The following is a 19,773-nucleotide window of genomic DNA, read 5'->3' as shown; positions in this document are numbered from 1 at the left end:
TTTGATGAGAGAAACTCTGGGAATGAAGAGGAACAAAGAGAAAGAACGGCCTGAGCTGAAAAACTAAATTATTTAACCTCAGAGACAAACTGATAAATTGCTGCACCGCAGGTCAATATATTACAAGGACCTGTTGACCACACCGCTGGTAGGATTTATAATGTGCTGGGCAAGATAAAGGCCATTGATTGCCTCTCGCAAGGTCACACAGAGGCGGTTTTCATCTCCCAGTGTCTCTATCTGTGACAATTTTCTGGAAATGTTTGAGAAATTTCTGCAATTTGGTTAATCAAATTCACAAACTGCTGGAGCTGCAAACAGAGGGAGGAATATTTCCAGCCACTTGACAGGAAAATAAACTTGCAGCACAAACTGGTTCTGGGGCAGATAATGGTCTGATTTTACATTATTCATGCGAGTCAGAGAAAACGTAACAAGCAATCAGTGGGACAAATGAAACACTGACCTTACGCAAGAAGTGCAGATACAGAGAGAATCAAGGATCTACAAACAGTGCAAATTACAGCCTTCTGTGATCTGAGTTGCATGCTGTTTATCAAATATAGCATTCATTACTCTCCATTTAAATCTATCATTTTTGGAAAGCTGATCATTACTACAATTTTAGAGATTACAAACCAGAGTAGCGACAGCCACGCAAATCCACATTCATGCTGGAGATCAAAGATGTATGATCAAGAATATTTGTCTGTGAATACTTAAATGGGCTGAAACAGCTCAACAGTTCACACTGAAAAATGAAAATTCATCATTGACATTTACACTCAAATTGTTCAAAACTCACATTACATGCTTCTAAATTTTGAAGAATGTACTGTGGCCACTCTTTTCATTTTATTTAAATGGGAATCCAGGCTGTCCAGCTCAAAAATAAATTAATAAATAAATAAAATAAAAAAAGTCACACAATTGGTCGTCTTCTATGTTTGATTTGTTTAATGAACAGGCTGAAATTAAAAGCATTATTCACTGAAAAGCTTGTCAATGCGATATAACTAAATGTTATGTCTGACTGTGATTCACATGATCAATCATAATGAATTATAATATAATTAAATTTCTGTCTGTTAACCATATAAAACTATAAGTGTAGTGTACAGATACTATGGACAATTTTATTAAACTTATGATGTTTTTATTTGTTGTTGTTGTTGTTGTTGTTGTTTGCAAGCTTATTGATTCCCATTTACTGCCACTATATGGAAGACATTGTACAACATTTTAACTTCTGTTTCAAAGAAGAAAGTCACAAAAATGCTAAAAAAAATTACAGAATTTTTAAAGGTCTTGTAGCACATCTAATTTTGACACAACCCATGGTTTATGGAAAGACTTATTTTCAGTATTTAGCCAACAAATTAGCAACACCAAAGTACACAGCAGGGCAACCCATTCAACAAATCTCTCCATTACAGTCTCATTTTCATCTGTGTTAAATTAAATATGGTGTCTACCTAGACTAAGGTTTGTGTTCGCTCTTTTGTTTCAAACTCAGAATGTGAGTGGACCAAAAAAGCCATGGAAATAAAAGAGAGTGAAAGAATGGATTAATGGTTTATCAACCACATCTAATGAAGATTTGTGTGTGGATGCCGGCGCACTTTAGCTGATTCATCTCTCAAGACAACAGCAAAGGAGGGGGAGAGAGATTTACAGCCCTCATCACATTTGTAATTAAAGAGTGTTTTTTCTATCTTTGGTGAGAAAGCTCTTCTAAGCTGGCAAAATCTGAACCCTAAAAAAAGAGCAATCTTTATCGTAACTGTGTGCTATACAAATTAAACTAGGCTAATATAACAGTGTCACAGCTTCTGAAGTTGGTTGCATAACTCCGATTCAGCGATAAGGTCAAACAGGGTAAAGTGAGACTCAACAGCATCAAACTGTCCGTTGCCAATCTTATATGGGCTCCACTAAAATGATTAATCATATAATGTCTCTACATAGCCATGGATAAAAATAACTTTAATACACACATCTCTGTCGTGAACAACAGTGTGGGCCCTCATAAATGAATGGCCACTAATTATGTTTCTTCACTGATTTGAAACATCTAATTACTGTAAGAGAAGCCGTAAATGAAACAATAGCATTTCAGAGGCTGATAGCAGCACAGAGGAATGCTGGACAGGCTTGATAAGTAAAAAATCAATTTACAATTATTAACAGTATGGCTCATTCATTTATTTTTGGAGAAACACTGTGAGCTTATTATGTAAGCTATGCTCATGCATACAAAAACACAAAATACTTAATCCCACGGCACAGCATACAGCACTTGTAAATGACTATAAAACATTGGTTTCAACACATCAAATATACGTGAAAATTTGCAAGCAAACAGAGAGGAGCCGTTTTTTGGATGTTAGCGTGCTTTTTGAATGTATGCATATCTGCGTATCTTCAGCACAGTGGTCTCGGAGAGGGAGACACATCGAGTGGACTACTAACTAGCTCCTTTCATTTTTAAAAAATTGCCAAGGCTTTCTGAGAGCTCGCTAATTATGTAAACATGACTTAGAGAAATGTTCAGCAGTGGAGGGAGCAGAGAGCTATCGCAGCCCTGCATTACCTCATCAACAGATATTTCAAAAGAGGAAAGCTCGGCGGAATTTCAATGGAACCTCAAGGTTTCGCTAAAGGACAGGCTGCAAGGAGAAAAGGGGTTAGGAGAGGGCACATTTTAATGAACTACCCGAAAACACCCCGTGACACCTCAACCTTTCTGGCTTTGGCGGCAGAGCATGTGCTCGTGAATCTCGCTAGTGTCCCTGAGACCCAGCAACGCCAGCCAGCTTACCAAGCCTATTCTACAGTCTGCTGTGCAGTCTTTATTTTCTCAGACAGACAAGAGACAGGACAGAAATGCAATTTTTCTGAGATACACATCTATCACGTGGTCCGAGGTGGAAGTGAAATACAAACAGGAATCCAAGGCCTCAATCTCACAGCTAAGAGTTTACAAATCAGAGCTATTTCCTGGTTGAGTGGGTCACTTCTGGATTCATTTAAATGTGAAGAAGGTCCTGTGTTCAGGACTGCTAAACACAATAAAGTAAACACGCTGCAACTGTGTACCTCTGGCTATGGTGGCTGTGTGTTTGCATCCAAAATTCAGTTCATTCAGACGGAAGGAGCATTCATAGTCTAATTAGATTTCAGCAAGAAAATCTGTATGTAAGGTGATTAAGAAGCATGGAGGCATGCTTCCCCACCTGAATAATTACTTCATTCATCAAAACAGACTCTCAGGTTTAAAAAACTGTGAATAAGGTCACGTGCTGGAATAAATCAAAAGGAACACTGGTGATTTAATGCCCTTAACCAGCTCTTATGAGAGTGATTGATATCTTAAAGCATTAGTTCATCCAAATATGAAACTTGCCAACATTTACTCATCATCAGGACGTTCCAAACTTGAGTCGCATTAATTTATTTCTTCTGAGTAATACAATAGGAGAAATTAATAATTGACTGTTTGCTATTTTCCATGCAATTACAATGAATGGGACTAGAGGTTTAAAAAGGACACACATGCAGCGTAACAGTGTCGTGTTTTGGACCATATGATTCATGTTTTAAACTCTTCTGAACCCATAAGAAAGATTTGTGACAAACAGACAAAAATAAGTTAATTCAAGCATAATTCAATGGTAATCGTCATCTCCAGTGACCTGTTTTTTGTTTTGTTTTGTTGTTAATACAACTGAAGTCAATGATCACCATAACTGTTTGTTTACCAGTATTCTTCAAAATATCTTCCTTTGTGTTCTGCATAATAAATACATACAGGTTTGGAACAACATGAAGGTGAGTACATGATGACAGAATTTTTATTTATTTTCTACTATTTTACTATTTAGATGTATAGTATATTAGCATGGAATATAGTGCACCACTTTTATGATAATTGTTTAATAATGATAAAAATGTGGTCAGGATATTCTTCCAAAATTCACCTTCTGTGAAATAAAAAAGACTTGTCATAAGTAGTGTTGTTACGATACCATAATTTCAGTAGTCAGTACCAAATACCAGTAAAATGTCACAGTTCTCTGTACCGATTAACTATTGTTATTTTTTTTATTAAAATTTGTGTATTATTAATTATATTAATAAATATAAGTAAACAGCACATTTATTACAATAGAATAAACATTGCATTAAAATTATCGACTGAAAAGTTTAGTAATAAAATTCAAAACAAAAAAACACAATACAGATAACAGAAAAAGTAGCAGGTCTATCAAATGGTATAAAGACTTATTGCACAGACCTATTTTGACATATGTTAAATGTTGCAATGTCAGATTCAGTCCTGCATGTTAATAAGATTGTCACTCCGAAACTTTGCAGTGTGTACTTAACAGAATGAAAATTACATATTTCATTCAAAATATGAATGGGTTATATATAGAAAGCAAGCCAAGTTATATACAGAAATTGAGCAACGAGCACTCCCTCTGTAATCAATAAGCTGATATCAGTTCAGCCACAGTGCAAGCTCATTGACTAAGTGAAGACTCCTGTTATTTTAAGTTATTTAAAATACTACAAATTAATATCTTACATTGTGTATATAGTTTGTTGTTTATAACGAAACGATTCATGAGTGTGCAGTGCCTACGTTGAACAAACTCTGTGTATTGAATGGATTATGATAACTTAAATGCCTCTATTTCACCATTGTGTTCACATGCTTAACAATCTAGTCTGTGATTGGCTACAATGCTTAGTGCTGCAAAAAAACATGTTGTAAATAGAAACCTTTGACACTCTTCACAGAGCACTACAAAAGGAAAAAAGTCATGAGTTTGCAACAACCTGTGGAGGACTCAAAAAAACTTTGAAAAATGACTTTCATTTTTGGGTTATCTGTACCTTTAAGTGTGCAAAGATTCCCTCCAGACTATGTGAAGATGTCTGGCACCTTCGATCATCTGCAATCAGACTACAATTAGAGAAGGTACATACTGTGAGAGTAAGTAGCAATCACTATGCTCTTTCATCCCATATAGCATGAGTAGCAACCAGTGGTTTTAATGATTATGGCCATGTCAGCCTTTTTAGCCTGGCATTTACTGACATATGGATCTATGGTGGACACTGGCCAACATCTAGCAGTGTAGTACAAAAACTCAAGTGCCGACCTTCATGAAGGACACCTGTCATGAGGCTTCAACACTCTGACCAATGTGGCAGAAGTAACATTTAAGAGCATAAAAACGATGAAGAGCGACCTTTCATATTGTGATTTAATGGAACACTGAAAGCCGTAAAGGTCAGGCAGTGTCATACATTGTGGTCCACAGACAGCACTACAAGTAACATGAGGTCTAATAATATATGAATCCATAGATCAAAAGTCTTCCATAACCCAATATCTTAGTACCTTGCTGAAGAGCAATGAATTTCTGAGCAATGAATAAGCTGCGAAGTTGCCATCTGAAGATTCTGAAAGATTTTGAGTTTTTTGCGAGAGAAAATGTATTAGGAGAGCCCATACCTGAAGTGTAAAAAGATTCTCCAATCTCATACCATTCACACTAGGAGAAATATCTTTGTTTTGCAATCTATCTACATTAATAAAAACCAGGATTAATGTGATCTGACAAATATCATGTTACCTTGACAAAACCCCTGCAGACTTTGACACCAGTACAACGTTTAAATTAGACTTTAATGACAGTCCAGTTAGCAGCGAGTCCAGGGAGTCCCGCTGTGCTGCCAAGGCTCAGGTTCTTGGTCGACAAACCCTGTGTAATGCTTCACACTTATGCAATGAATGCTTACAACCTCTTGTCATGACTGTAGAAGAGGGATTTTGCCAACAGAGGAGAAGTGCATTTGTCAGCACAAAGTGCCGCTTTGAATTTGTAAAAATGATTACCTGCGACAACAAAAAGAGGATAGATAAATGCAAATGCATATATCAAGGTTCGAAACAAATGAGTGCATTAAAGGAAAGAAAATCATGATAATGATAGGCTGAAGCAAGTGTGAGCAGAGAGAGGGCCGAAAAAGGAGAAGGGAAAAAGAGCGAGAAACACAGAAGGCCTGCTGTGTCCAGGGATGTCCGTTAGATGGAGCTGCGGATGGGCAGGAATCCAAACGCAGGAGTCCCAGCCTGCTGGCTCTTCGTTCTCAAGGACCTTTAAAGATCAAAGCCCAGCACATAACAAGAAATGGAAAAAGAGGAGGGATCCTGCGAAGCAAAAGAGCTCACATGCCCTTCCAGTGATTAAGCTAGAACTTCCCTCCCACTGATCTGAACGAAAAGCACAAGAATGAGGGAGTCTATCGAAGTCTCTGTGAATCACCTCTGCAGGTGGCACCTCATCTCTCCTTACTGTTGGAGTACGGTTCCTCTCATAGCATCGCTACTAGTGTGGACATGAAGGGCTTCATGTGAAAGAGCTTAACAAGGACAGGCCCTACAGATTGGCGGATGGATCTTTATTTTGTATTACATCTTGGTCGAACACAGGTCCCATGCACCTGTGCTCGAACAAGATGAAATACAAAATAAGGCGCATGACCAAACTTGATGGACATAAGAACTAGGACAGTAAGAATGCTGAGTTAGCCTTGATACACTGCAGCTCCATGAGGTCAAGAGAAAAAGAAAGAACAACAATACACAACAGTCAACGTCCTTCACTCACAAGAGCATCAAGAGGGAAAAGTAAGCACTTCTGCTTCAAACCTCTAAACTCTGAGAAGTAAATAAATGCAACCAAATAACACCATACATTAAATTTTAACCAATACATCATTAGGCCCTCCCAGTGATACTGTATTCATAAATGAAGGGTGGTTTTATGTGTACGCCCATCTTCCAGGCAGCTCTTGGCAGTGTTGTATAGTCTTGCCTGTGAGAGGAAACCACTAGCTTCAATAATTAATCCTGTACAAGATCCATCAATCACTGCATCTCTGAGAGTCAGGGAGACAGATACCAATCCTATTTATTTCAAGTGGGGGTGAGCGGCAGGGGTATGGATTACCAGGGTTTACGCGCTAGGCTGGCAGACTCCATGAAATGGAATAATACATCAGGCTTCAGTGTGCGCACCTCAGTTCCCCTGCCATTTGATCCAGAGAGCTGAGAACACAATGGCATTTACTTTCAAACACTTGTAAATATTAGCTGCACAACAATGCACTGAAACAAGCATGCAAATAAGCACATTATAACAGCGCTCTTTTTCCTTTTGCTTTGTAAAAAAATATATATAAAAAATATTGTATATATATAAAGCCCTTTACAATGCAAAAAGCCAGGCCCGGCAGTTCAAAACTAAAGGGAGAAATCTATTTCTGCACCCCTGAATAACTTTGCACCTCACTGAACACATGAGGGAGAGAAGAAAGATGGAAGATGAGAAGAATCAGAGGGGAGGAGAGAAAAGAAAGGAGGAGGTGGGGTGTCGTGCAATAAAAAATGAAAGCGCAAGCTGGGTTCAATTTAGAAGTTCCCATAGGAGGTGAAGTGACCTGTATGTGCAACAATAGAGGTCAGGCAATTTTGAGCAGGCACCCCTGTCATCAGAGTGTACTGGAGACCCCTGCCTCAGAGCCAGGAGAAAACTGCAAAGTCCTTGTAGCATTCAAGACCCCAGAATGACCCACAGGAAGGTTCTCATTACAGCCAAAGGCAGCTCGGCCCAGGCAACTGCCCTCCTACTGCATGCCGCCACTGTTACAGAAACAGAATGATGGTGAACCGAATGTTCAGGCAGACTTGGCAATCATAAATTCAGCTTTACTTATAAATGCAGCTAATTTTTTCTAAATGTAACCACTAACAAGCCATGATGTAGAAACATGAGATGATATAGTAATATGACATGTGGCATATGATACAGAATATAGAATTCAAGTGGTTACAGATGAGCATAATATTAGTGGTAGTAGTAGTACACATTAGGCAGTAAACATAACATATTGGCTCTTATAAAATATTTTCAAGTTTATTTGACAAATTCTACTAGAGTTGCAAGATTTATCATTAAAAGATTGCCTTCAAAATTCAAACACCCACCCAATTTTATTCTTAAATTACAACGATTCTGCTGTGTCCATTAAACTTTTGGCAAGTATGATCACAGTGAACATTCAGATCTGCACTGGCACTGCTGCTAAGACAGAGAGAGCAGTTGTCCTATATACAGTAGGTATGATGAAACACACAGTAGCATTATTTCTGTAAAAATAATTCAATTTACCACAGAAGTACTAGGATAAAAGTTTATAGTTCAGATAAACACCAATGTCTCAATAGTATTCGACACTGAATATTCTAAGCTTCAGAGGGAGGGGGCCGAACCCATTCTTCTCCCTAATAACGCCAGAAATCTCAAAAAGTGGTGCGTCTCACGCGGCAGAGCTTATATGCTCAGACAACGGACACTGCACTAGTGATATAATACACACAGGTCTGTTACATCCCAGTAACAACAAGCTCCTATATTTCACAGTAGATTCATTTAGGTTTTCTACAATATTCTGTGTTATCGGTGTTCAGGCATAACAAACTGTGTTTTTTTTTTAAATCATCTGATTTTAATAATGAAAACTATCTTCACACATTACACAAACAACACAGCCATTACTTATGTGGGAGAATTTATCAACAGTCTCATTCAAAAGGAAAGTAGTTTTCAAAATCATAATGGTCTAAATGAGATACTGGCAGCAATCCTAACATTATAAAATATTCAACAGGAAATAAAGAGAAACAAATAAATATCTATCCATATCAATCAACAAATACCAGGAAATTGTTTTGGTGTACAAATGAAAGGCAGCTAGTTATGCAAATAGAACCCCAGAAGAAAAAGGTGGCATTTGAACCTTAATCTCCAATCCAACATTTGAGAAGACTCAACCCGAAAAACCTAAGAGCGCTGAATTTCAAATTCAAGTCATGCTTTGTCCATGCTTTGCACCTGTTCGTAAAAATGTTAAAGCATTTCTCTCACCGAAAACAAACAAGCAAACATGACCTTTAATTTCCACTGATTGCCCCAGAGAGGCTAATGAACTTCTCGGTAAACACTTGCAATTCATACGGGGTAATTTTAATTAGTCACAGTTGAGAGGAACGTCCAATTTACAAAATCAAAAGAAGACAAAAATTCAGTCACAGGTAGACCGAGGTTCGATTGAGCTTCCAAAATCTGCGGTAATCAGCCAAATGAGCATTTAGAAGTTAAATACAGTCTCTGTGACGAGAACTGTTCAAACATCTTAACTGTTGTAATCCATAAAGGGAGACTTTAATCCAGGGAAATGTTCTAATGAGCTCAGGCTTGTCTGGGTGGGGGATATAGGGAGGCCCTCAGGAATAGAGGCACTAAAAGGAGCAGGCGGAGAAGAAGTGGAGGTTACCAGTCTAAATAACAAGCAGTCTGGGCTCTGAAAGGCATAGACAGGCCAATACATCAGCAAGCTAGCCATCTAGTGCTGGAACAGATCTCTGCCAAGCTAGATTTTAGTCTGGGATCAGACAATTTGGCATCCATAATAAGAGCAATATAAAGCAGCCACTACTGACATAAAAACAATATTTACTTTCTGCAAGAAAAACAAGAAGAGCAAGGGGGAAAAATGAGTGCGTGCATTTGATGACAATGGAAGTCAATATGACTGCCACATAAAAGATGCAGCACTGGGGTACTGAAAAATGTGTTACTGTGTGATAGTTCTAAACACAAACAAACAACTGTCTGCTTGGAGCCCCACATGGATATGAGCTTAGAAATATACTTTAATTATAGGAATGCACAATATTTATAAACAATATCAGTGGTTTAATTCTGCTACAGCTGTAAATACTGAAAATGTAGACAGCCAAAGTTAGATCACTGATACTGGGCTCTCATTCCCAACTATTTCAAGTGAAAGTCTATAATACCTGGAGAAAGCTGTGGCTTCCCTAGGGAAAAATAAATATACTAAAATGTATTTGAAATACATTAATTTTATATTATAAGTATACAGCAAATAATAAATATTAATCTGCTTAATGTTAATACCCTGCAACTGTAGTTTTGGTATACTTAAAGTGGAACAACTCATTTCGTACTTAAAGGGATCCCCTCGTGTTAAGACTTGTATGGCTTAATATAACATAAATTATGTCTCTTACTGAAATATGTTGTAGAAAACACATGCAAAATCTATGTTATTTAAAAAAAAATTATTATTATTATATTTGGACCATGGACGGCACTATTTTGTTTGCGTTCTAGGGTGATGACATATAATGGTTACACTCTGCAATCAGCTGGCGCTACCCGTAGCTATTTTTACCACAATGCAACTCGAAAATTGTTTCAGAAATAAACAAAACCAATTCATTGCTTTGTAATTGTACTTAAAACACACGCAAACATACATTCTGTACATTACAATGTCTAAATTCCTTTGTAGCATGTCAAATTTGTGATTTTATTTATAATATCTACCATTTATTTGCTATCAGCTATAACATGAAAATAATTATTGGCTTGGCCAGAATTTCAATATCAGTGCAAGGCCAAATTAATTAGATATCAGCAGACAAGGCAATTTCACTAAAACAAGCTTGTAGCAAGTAACTGAAACACTGCCTCATATTACAAATTACAAACGAGTAACACAAAGGTTATGCAGAGTTTTCCATTCGTTCGTATGCAGATCTTTTATTATTTTGTCTGTCTTTGCTCACAAAACAGTCATTATATTTTCAAAGATACAGCTGAGTGATGTGGATATAATTGAAGCCATGACCTGAAAATGTTATTGAATAGATGTGACGCAGATTCCACAGGAGGGATGGCAAGTGGGGGGTCGGGAAAGATTCAGATGGGAGACTGAGATAAAAAGGAAGGACGTTGCCTTTATTGTTGGACCCCAACAGAGGAGCTAAACTAATCAAAAGTAGGTAATGTAAAGTGTGAAGCTGACTTCTTAAAAGTGACCACCTCTATTGCTACTTTTCTTTAAGAAGAGAAAGTCATGACAATCATGTAACAAAAATGTAAACACACGGCTCTACAAAAGCAAGCCAAATCAACATTCACATCACAAGATAATATGCCCTATTCTAAATTAGGAATGCTAAGATTAATGTGTCTAACAAGCATTTTGTGTGAATTTAACCTCTCCATTCTAATCTTCAGGACAATTGTGCACTGGGAGGCTCTCGATGCACTGTAATCAAAAACAGAAGATGGCTCTGATCAGTATTTAATCTGTAAATGGCTTTCTCCAGCAGGTGCATTTACTCTCACGAGGGGTATCATATTCTCTCTGATTTGGTGGGGGAAATGCAGTCATATCTGACCTAGTGAGCCAAACCGCTCTTTTTTTTCAGCCTCTCCACTTCCTGCGTAATCAGAACCCTCTCCCTGGACGTTGCCGCCGGACGTGACTGTAACCGGAAGATTCCGTTCTCTCTGCCCACGACTCTCCCTGGGCTGCTCCAGTACCATGTGCGTCCACGATGGCACCCCAGCAGGAACAGAGGCATATTGCACACGGGCACTGTGCCACGGCAGTGCCGGGCAGAGAGGATTAGTTCTGATGACAGGGCATTAAATGTGTAGAAGTCCTTAGAGCGACTGAGCTGATGCGCTCTCATCCCACAGTTGGGCTTCGGTTCAGAGCTGAGAGAAGGTTCACAGGTCTTTAGTGGCTGCCACTCATTAAAGGCTGAGAGTCACACTAGCTTAGCTCCTCTTTCCTGCCTGTCTCCCTTTCCCAGAGGGTCCCTTTCAGAGACAGAAACTTTTTTGGTCTTCTGATACTACTGCTGACACTTTCCATATACTAGATGCCCTTTTTTTGATGAGAAACCATCTTACAAGTCTGACAAGTAGGGTTGGGAACCGAACTCGGAACTACCGAATAACAATATTAAATCAATTGGTACAAAATTTCGGTACCTGAGAACGCATCTGGTGATATAGACTAGTGTCTGTAAATATTAAACTGCAACTATTTAAATGCGAATTCTTTGTGTCTCTGTGAATGAATGCCCGTTTAATTTGCATCACACACAATGAATTGCGCATGACAGTCATATGTTTCCATCTCTGCTGTCTCATATGAATGTAATGTATGAATGAACGTCATATCCAGAGCCTGAGACTGAGAGTCACAATTATGCTGACTTAATGAGCATTTCACTGTTTCGTCTATGAAAAACTACCGTCACATCATAAACACACAGAAACTCAAAGGTCATGGCAACCTGTCAAAATAAAAGTCTGGTTTAACTTGACACGTATATTACTGTTTTACTGTAGAATTTAGATACGTCTCAATGTAATAATAATTATAACACTAATAAAATAATAAATTATCAACATTTCATTTTTTAAGCAAAAAATAAAAAAATTCTTCCATTTTTTATTTTAACAATTATTAAGCTCAGTTATAAAGCGTATCACTTTGTTTGACAAAAAGTTTGTTTAATTAAATTAAAAGGTACATTAAATTAATGTTTTATGTCTTCATTTGATTACCAGAAGATACACAACACAGAATTTGTGGGAAATCTTTTCATAGAAATTAAATTAAAAAGAAAAAGGAAAAAAGGTTGTTTTTATGAACTCAATTAATTAAGTAACTAGTAACTTACAATTTACTGGTAAATATTACAGTATACAAACATCACAGACAATGGCAGACAAAGACTAAGGCAGCTCTGGCAAAATGTTAATAACACTTCTATAAATGACTTACAGTTTCTTTACAGTTATTGATGTAAACAGCCGCTAAAGTACCAAAAAAAGGTACTGTTGAGTACCGGTACCGAATTACCAGTACCGTTGAAAATGTGAATGTACCCAACCCTACTGACAAGTCAGCATTCCTTTTTTGAACTTCATTGGTTCTCAAGCCAACAAAACATACATGTCATTTTAAAATGAGAAGGAATTCATGAAGCAGAATGGACATGTTCTTCTATTTTTAGCTAGATTTTTAGCTAGAGTTGGGAAATCAAGGGTTCCTGTTCTATGGTGGAAGACTAGAAATCATGCATGCTAAAAGGAAGATATTAGAAGAAAAGGATAGGTTTTCGTAGGAATTGTCTCAAAAGCCACTGTATCCCATTGAAAATTACAATGATACTGCCCACATGTGGATCAATTTATGTCAGATCATGTCAGAAAGGCGTTCTTCAGGTTTCCTTGATTCCTGTTTCTGCAAGCCATTGTCAGATCTCATAGATCCCCTTTCTAATTAGTTTTCATGTCTGCCTCAAAATCTCTTATCTGCTTTTATTGTGAAGCATGTTTTCTTTGTTATAAAGACTGTGGTGCTGTGGTTGCTCCAGTTAAATAAATTGTCATTCCTTGACCCATATTGTCTTCAAATCTCAATCTGACAGTTTAAAAGCAGAGCAATGCCTTTGTGCACATCACCTCTTTTAAACCACCTACATGCTTACCTCCTCCTCTTGCCATCTCCTTCATTTTGAGCAGACTGGTTTATCTAACTTTCCAGCAAATGCTTGAAATTATTCCAACCAACATTCTCCCTATGAATGCATACATGGAAAAGAAGACAGATATATATGTGTGGCCTAAAGCAATGAACATGCAGTAGAGGAGACATGGGCTCCCACATATGACTGCCGCACTCCATCAAGCCTGACTTATTGGGACAGCATTAGAAGTTATGCTGTCATCTGAATTTGACTGCACTTTAAAATGGAGAATCGCATGTTACATGAGGAAAACTCAAACAACAACAGACTTTTCAAGAGGGAAAAAAACAAAGCGCATAACATAATGTCAGGTGACAAATTTGGGAGGTTGATACTATATATTTCCTGCTCACATAAACTCAAATTGAACCCTTATAGTTACAGACATTATTTCAAGCACAAAAAAATAACAAACTAGGAAGAGCAGCAGGAGGGATTTAGAGGAAATACAGGAGGTGTCACTTTCAGTAATAGTTACACAATCAGCAGCAATGAGGCTGCTTAATACCTCTCAGTCTGCCATCAGTGACTCACTCGAGCCTCAGTGTCTGCCTGGCACACATGACATACAAATGCCCTTGCTTTTTGGGAAAGGTTGTCCCAACCGTTTTTGTCTTCAGTAAGGATCACATTTAACACACTGATCTCTTAAAAAACACATTCACATTAGTTTACTTTGTCCATGAACAATGTCCAACAACATCAACAGCAACTATGTCTAGTCTATTTGCATGAATCACAATATATTTTAGTAAACTGAAAGTATGGGGCAAGGAAACACTAATATCTAAACATAATAAGAACTTACAAAGTAGCAAAAAATAAGCATAGTTTAAAAAGCTTTAAAGTAGTCTTCATACAACAACAAAAAATATTAGATATTGAGACATAAAAGTGCCTGTACTTGAAGAAACACTATAATATTATTACAATAATCCACTTTAGAAATCTTTGTTGCACATAAAAGACTAAGTCAATAAAAAGTGGGTAATGTTATTATATTTCATTATTCCAAATTTGCATTGGGTTTAGAGTTTACATTTTCCAAGCATTTTTATGCAGATTGAGAAATACAGAATCTAGGTTTGTTATTCTATAACTGAATTTACTTTTATTTAGTGAGTTTAATGTGATTAAAATAAGAAAAAGCACTGTATTATTGTGAAGAGCAGTACAAGTGAGGTGAGTAAAAAGTCTGACGTCTTCATAGGTTATATGTGCACATCTATCCATTGAGTGCCATTTGCACAAATTAACACAACTTACTGTACATATTCTGTTTCCTCTAAAAAAGAATTGGGGGAAAAACATAAAATAACTTCATGAAATATTAAAAAGTTCCTTATTTCTTTCTGTAAACCTTTCTTTCTCTTCACACATACTAGGACGAATATGACATCATTCTACAATAAGTGCTGACATTTTTTAATCAATTCCAAAAAACACATTAATTCATTTTGACTGCAAGCGCAACACCGCAGGTCAAACGCGTTAAAACATCAGCTTCAATTAGGAAGGCAGCCACTGATCTGAAGCAATATTCTTGTTCACTTGTATCAATCTAAACCAGACCACAAATATTTACAAACATACACAATGCCTGATATAAACTGACAGCTTTTGAATGACAAGTGCACATACATAGTTCAGAAATCTCAATTTTTACTGCTCTGAGCATTGCATCATATTACATGGAAATAAAGCCAAACAATCAACCATATCCCACAATGCCGTATTTGCACTTCAAAGACAAACTATTCAACAAAACGAAACTGAGTCTCTGGTTACCAGAACCGCAGAGGGAAAACATTCAGAGCTAAATCTGACAAGACACAAACATTCAACGGCTGCTGTTTTCAATGTCTATTTCAGCATTGTCATTCAGATCCATACCTCTCCCCTTTCAAAAAAGCCACTTGTCACTCTATAAAGAATACGCAGAGGGATAAAGCAGTGTATTCAATTCATAAATATCCCTTTAAGAAGGCCGCGTCAGTGATTTGTCACTGGGGACTTTTGGCAGAGCTGAAATTGATGTAAAGGTGACATGTGAGTTATGTATGTGGCTGTGGCAGGTTTTGATATTATTGAGCGAGGCAGGAAGGCTCACTAACCCACCAGAGCGCTCCTCATCCCTCTATTTACCTGCCTGCATGAGAGGATGTCATTAATTGGAGAGGGGAAGAATCTTTTAAAAAAAAAAGAAAGAAAAACCCAAAAACACTTGACATACACACACAAGGTTTCTTTGTCTCCTGTTCTCTGATGATGCCTGTCACTTAATGTGTGAAACCCATGCGTGCTTCAATGGGATCAATTGTAATAAAACTGCATCGCCTTCACTGAGCTATGAGTTTATGAATCTCCTTAGAGAAACTCAGTCATTTAAAATCCCTCTAGCTTACGGCAGTGAAACAATGTTTAGTTTCAATCTCCCCGCAGCCTCCGCACAGAGGGAGCCGCGCCACACAACAGACTGAACACGAACAACAAATAAAATGTGAAAATCAAGCAAGTCACCGTCTCATTTCCATTAAATGATAAAGTAGCTGCACTGAAAAGAAATGAACTAATTTAAAATGGCTGGCCTATAGGTCAAGGACAGCTGGAGCAAACAGTCTCTGATTTTTCTACCCACAGTTATACAAATAAAAACATTTTACATTTTCATTTTCAATACAGAAATCTAAGAGGCTTGTTATCTTTTCTTATTTGTTTGATGCATTGTGTCTGAAATGCCTTCAGGCTGTGATAAACGTACTTAAAACAAATTCTCATGTAGATTATTAGGTATATGGCTTTGCTAGATAGCAAGGCTTCTATGCAGTGGCACAGAGGGGTCTGAAATAGCATGTCAGCATCTACTGAAAGTCAATAAACAACTGAACCAAGCTAAACAACAACATGATTCTAATCCTAAAATATTGTTCATTTCCTTCTTGAATTGATGAAAAGAAGGTCTAAGGAAATGCAGTGTTCATGTTCTACTCTGAATTAGCACTATAATGTCTATCCGCAGTTTTTCTCGACACAACAGTTTAAAATATAAAAATAAATCGCATCTTGTCTATATTTCGAGGGAATTAAAACATCTGTGAATAAAAGTGATGCTGGAACAGATGGGCAAAAATGATATACATTTGAGTTTTAAATGACAAACTGCTGTGCGATTCACAACCAAAAAAGCAGCAGAATACGAGCTAAAATATTGAAGGCCAAAACATAAATGTTTTACGAGTAGATCATAAACTATTGCAAATTTATATTTGCATAAAATGTAAAAACGAGATCTTTGTATATACAGAAAGCTTTATGAACCTGCTGTTTCCTAAAACACTCAATCTACATCCGCCAAGTGAGAATCTTTGCAAGCACAGCACAGAAAATAGGCAACTTCCTCCTGCCACAAAAATAAGGCAATCACGCAGTTGCTGTTAATATCTGAACTGACTGCAGAATCCCTAGAGAGGTTTCTATTAACACATTGTGTCCGTTTCACTGCTTAAAATAAACGAGGTTTTATCTCTATAAAGTCAGCAGGAGTTAAAAAAAGACAGCAGCAGATGGCGGAGAGAGGTGACCTTACCTCATTGGTGTTCCACCTGTGTCTCTCTTTTGGCAACGTGGAGCATTTTGGTAGACATTCAAGCAGCTTTTTGGGCAGGTATATTTTCAAATGTCCATGTTCATCTGCACAAAAAAAACCACAAAAAACAAGCATGCAATAAAGATTAGAGATAGGAGGCAGTAAAAGCATTTCTGTCATTAATCAATACCCATGATATATTGATGCAATCATGTTAATATATAGGTCTCCGTGCAGTACAATAACCAGTATATATGATTTAATATTATATTATCCTCTGCAGTTCTTCTACATCCTTCATACAGCACATATAAAAAGGATCATTAATTAATGGGTGCCAATTATTCTGACTGCAAAGAGCGACTAATGAGCAACTTACAGAATGAAGGTAAAAATGTTGGATGAATGAAAATGTGAATTAATGGACCAGGCGTACTGTAAGAAAGAAAAAGAAATAGTGACATATTGTGATAAGAATTGTAAGATTTCAGGTGTTTCAGTAGTGGAAGTCCACTCTCAAAGGCTTAAGGGAAACTGATGCTTAGCTTTATTAAGACTTTAACTACCCAATAAAGTACACAGCCACCCTGATCCTGACTGTTCAAAAGAACAGTAAAAAGCACAAATGCTGGCTAAAGATAAAAGAAAAAAAGGGAATACAATTTGTTCAGGGGCAATTAAGGCAGGGCTATATATCAGGCTTTCTTCCATTCTTATCTTGTCTGTCTCTCGTTCCCATTCCTAAAGGCTTGGCAGGCCAGTCAAATCACTGCCATTTAACTTTCATTGTTAAATGAAAGTTCACTTTCAAGGGTGGAATTTCGAAATTACAATGAAATTGTCTACAACTGTAAATTGAGTCCAATTATAAATCACCTTATATGACTAAGTGCTGATTATACATTTGCCTGTCACCTGCACCCACATTCCATTCCACTAAAACCCCTGCAGGGTGGCAAGAGAATGGATGAAAGGGGGGGGAAAGGCTTGGCCAGGCACCTGCTAGCAGAAAGGATTTCCTAAATAAAGTGAGTATATGCAATATATGAAATATATATATCATTACTTTCTGAGCTCAACCTACATTTCAACACCAGCACAATGACGGAATAACTAATCCATAATAAACGTCCTAACAGCGAGTCAAAAATGTGACACAATATGCCTGAGTCACTGTCAAAAACACCCCCGCCATTTTCCTGAGGCTGTAATTGTGATAAACAATCGTCTATCATTTGCGATAGCGATGCTATACCAAATCCTGTAAATGTGGTTATGAGCATGCTTGCAAATCAGTTTGATTTCCTCAGTCTAAGCTAATGCGCTTACACGTCACCATGTGTTCTGCTGCTGCACTCGTCACTGATGACAAATCAAGACACATATGCTGCAGCCAATTACCCATCTCCAGGTCTGACGGTTTATGTTACACTGTTGGACGGTTATATGCAAAATTGAAATAACCCTGGTGTGAAGGCCTCTTCCTCCACGTCAGCGAGAAAGATATTTGCTTCTCTCAAATGACAGTAGCATCATCTAAACTGGTCCAGTTGTGAATCTTTCATTCTTCCCCAGTTGTCAGACAATCAAATTCGATATTACAGACATCTGTTTATGTCAAAGAATAGGATTTTGTCATCTGTTTGGACGGAGAAATATGGCCTTAAATTACATTATCTCTAGTTTTCCTTCTCTTGTCTTCCATACCCAAAATAATATTTTTTTTCAATGAATAAAAGTACAAAAACATCACTTATCACTGTCTGCAAAGGCAGCTCAGATTTGCTTTACTTGCTATAATTCATGTTATAATCGTAGGGTGGTGTGACTGGAAGGGGTTAAATTCGAGGGTCATCTCTTAGTTGAGTTAGGGATAACTCCCAGTCATTACAGCACACAATGCCTGACACAATGTGGGGGTCTCTTGTGAATTCTCCCTGAACAAAAAAGATAAGCAAACAGACTGTAATAAAATAAGAACAAATAAACAAATAGAAAATGATAGCACAAATAAATACAATAAAATAAAGAGACAAATTAAATAAGAGTGGCTTCAAGTTGGTCTAACAGAAGTATAAATAAATAAAATAATCCTGAATTGTATTTCATTTTTACAATGAAGGCTGATTAATGCTTACAATTAAAGTAAGAAAAGTTATTAAGTCAAACGCAGTGACTGATTTTTTCTTTGGCCCTGTTTACACCTGGCAAGTTTGATCTGGCATTTTGGTCAATTGTATCGCAAGTGAACGCCACTAAATACAGGTGTAAACGGGGTCTAAAACACTTTGAGCTTGTCCACTTTCAGCCACGCATTCAACACAAAAAAGCATTCGACCGGTCGAATGTGTTCACACAGCCACAAAAGACCACCTACTAACTTAACGTGTAAACATCATGGGAAGTGAGGATAGCATTACATTTTGTAGACAGACAGACAGACAGACAGACAGACAGACAGACAGACAGACAGACAGACAGACAGACAGACATTTTGATATAGATGTGTATTCAACCATTTAAATGCAATAAGCCAAAAAAAAGAACTCAATTTGGTACTCACAAGCTGTTTGACAGGCAGCTGTATGTGCATGCCACTTAGTGTATAGATCAGCTGGTATTGGTGTATCAGTATTGTGGAAAATAAGTAATGGGATCATTTCAGAATTGATTTGTCAAAATA

General features: G+C 37.3%; 2 protein-coding genes across 15 annotated transcripts in view; one reads left to right on the top strand and one right to left on the bottom strand.

Moving 5' to 3' along the window:
- Positions 1-19,773, top strand: part of asxl1 (ASXL transcriptional regulator 1) — a 222,858-nt gene that overhangs the window by 130,785 nt on the left and 72,300 nt on the right. The gene's annotated exons all lie outside the window — the stretch shown is intronic.
- The window catches only part of camta1a (calmodulin binding transcription activator 1a), a 437,191-nt gene that overhangs the window by 386,259 nt on the left and 31,159 nt on the right, over positions 1-19,773 (bottom strand). For all 13 annotated transcript variants that reach the window (XM_067445898.1, XM_067445899.1, XM_067445903.1 and 10 more), the window contains one exon: positions 17,091-17,194. In XM_067445898.1, the coding sequence (XP_067301999.1) occupies positions 17,091-17,194 (104 nt within the window). The remainder of the gene's footprint in view (positions 1-17,090; positions 17,195-19,773) is intronic.

Source organism: Pseudorasbora parva, chromosome 6 (genome assembly GCF_024679245.1).
Source record: "Pseudorasbora parva isolate DD20220531a chromosome 6, ASM2467924v1, whole genome shotgun sequence".
Lineage (NCBI taxonomy): Eukaryota > Metazoa > Chordata > Actinopteri > Cypriniformes > Gobionidae > Pseudorasbora > Pseudorasbora parva.
Note: the sequence above shows the minus strand (reverse complement) of the source record. Positions and strands in the feature narration are given on the sequence as shown.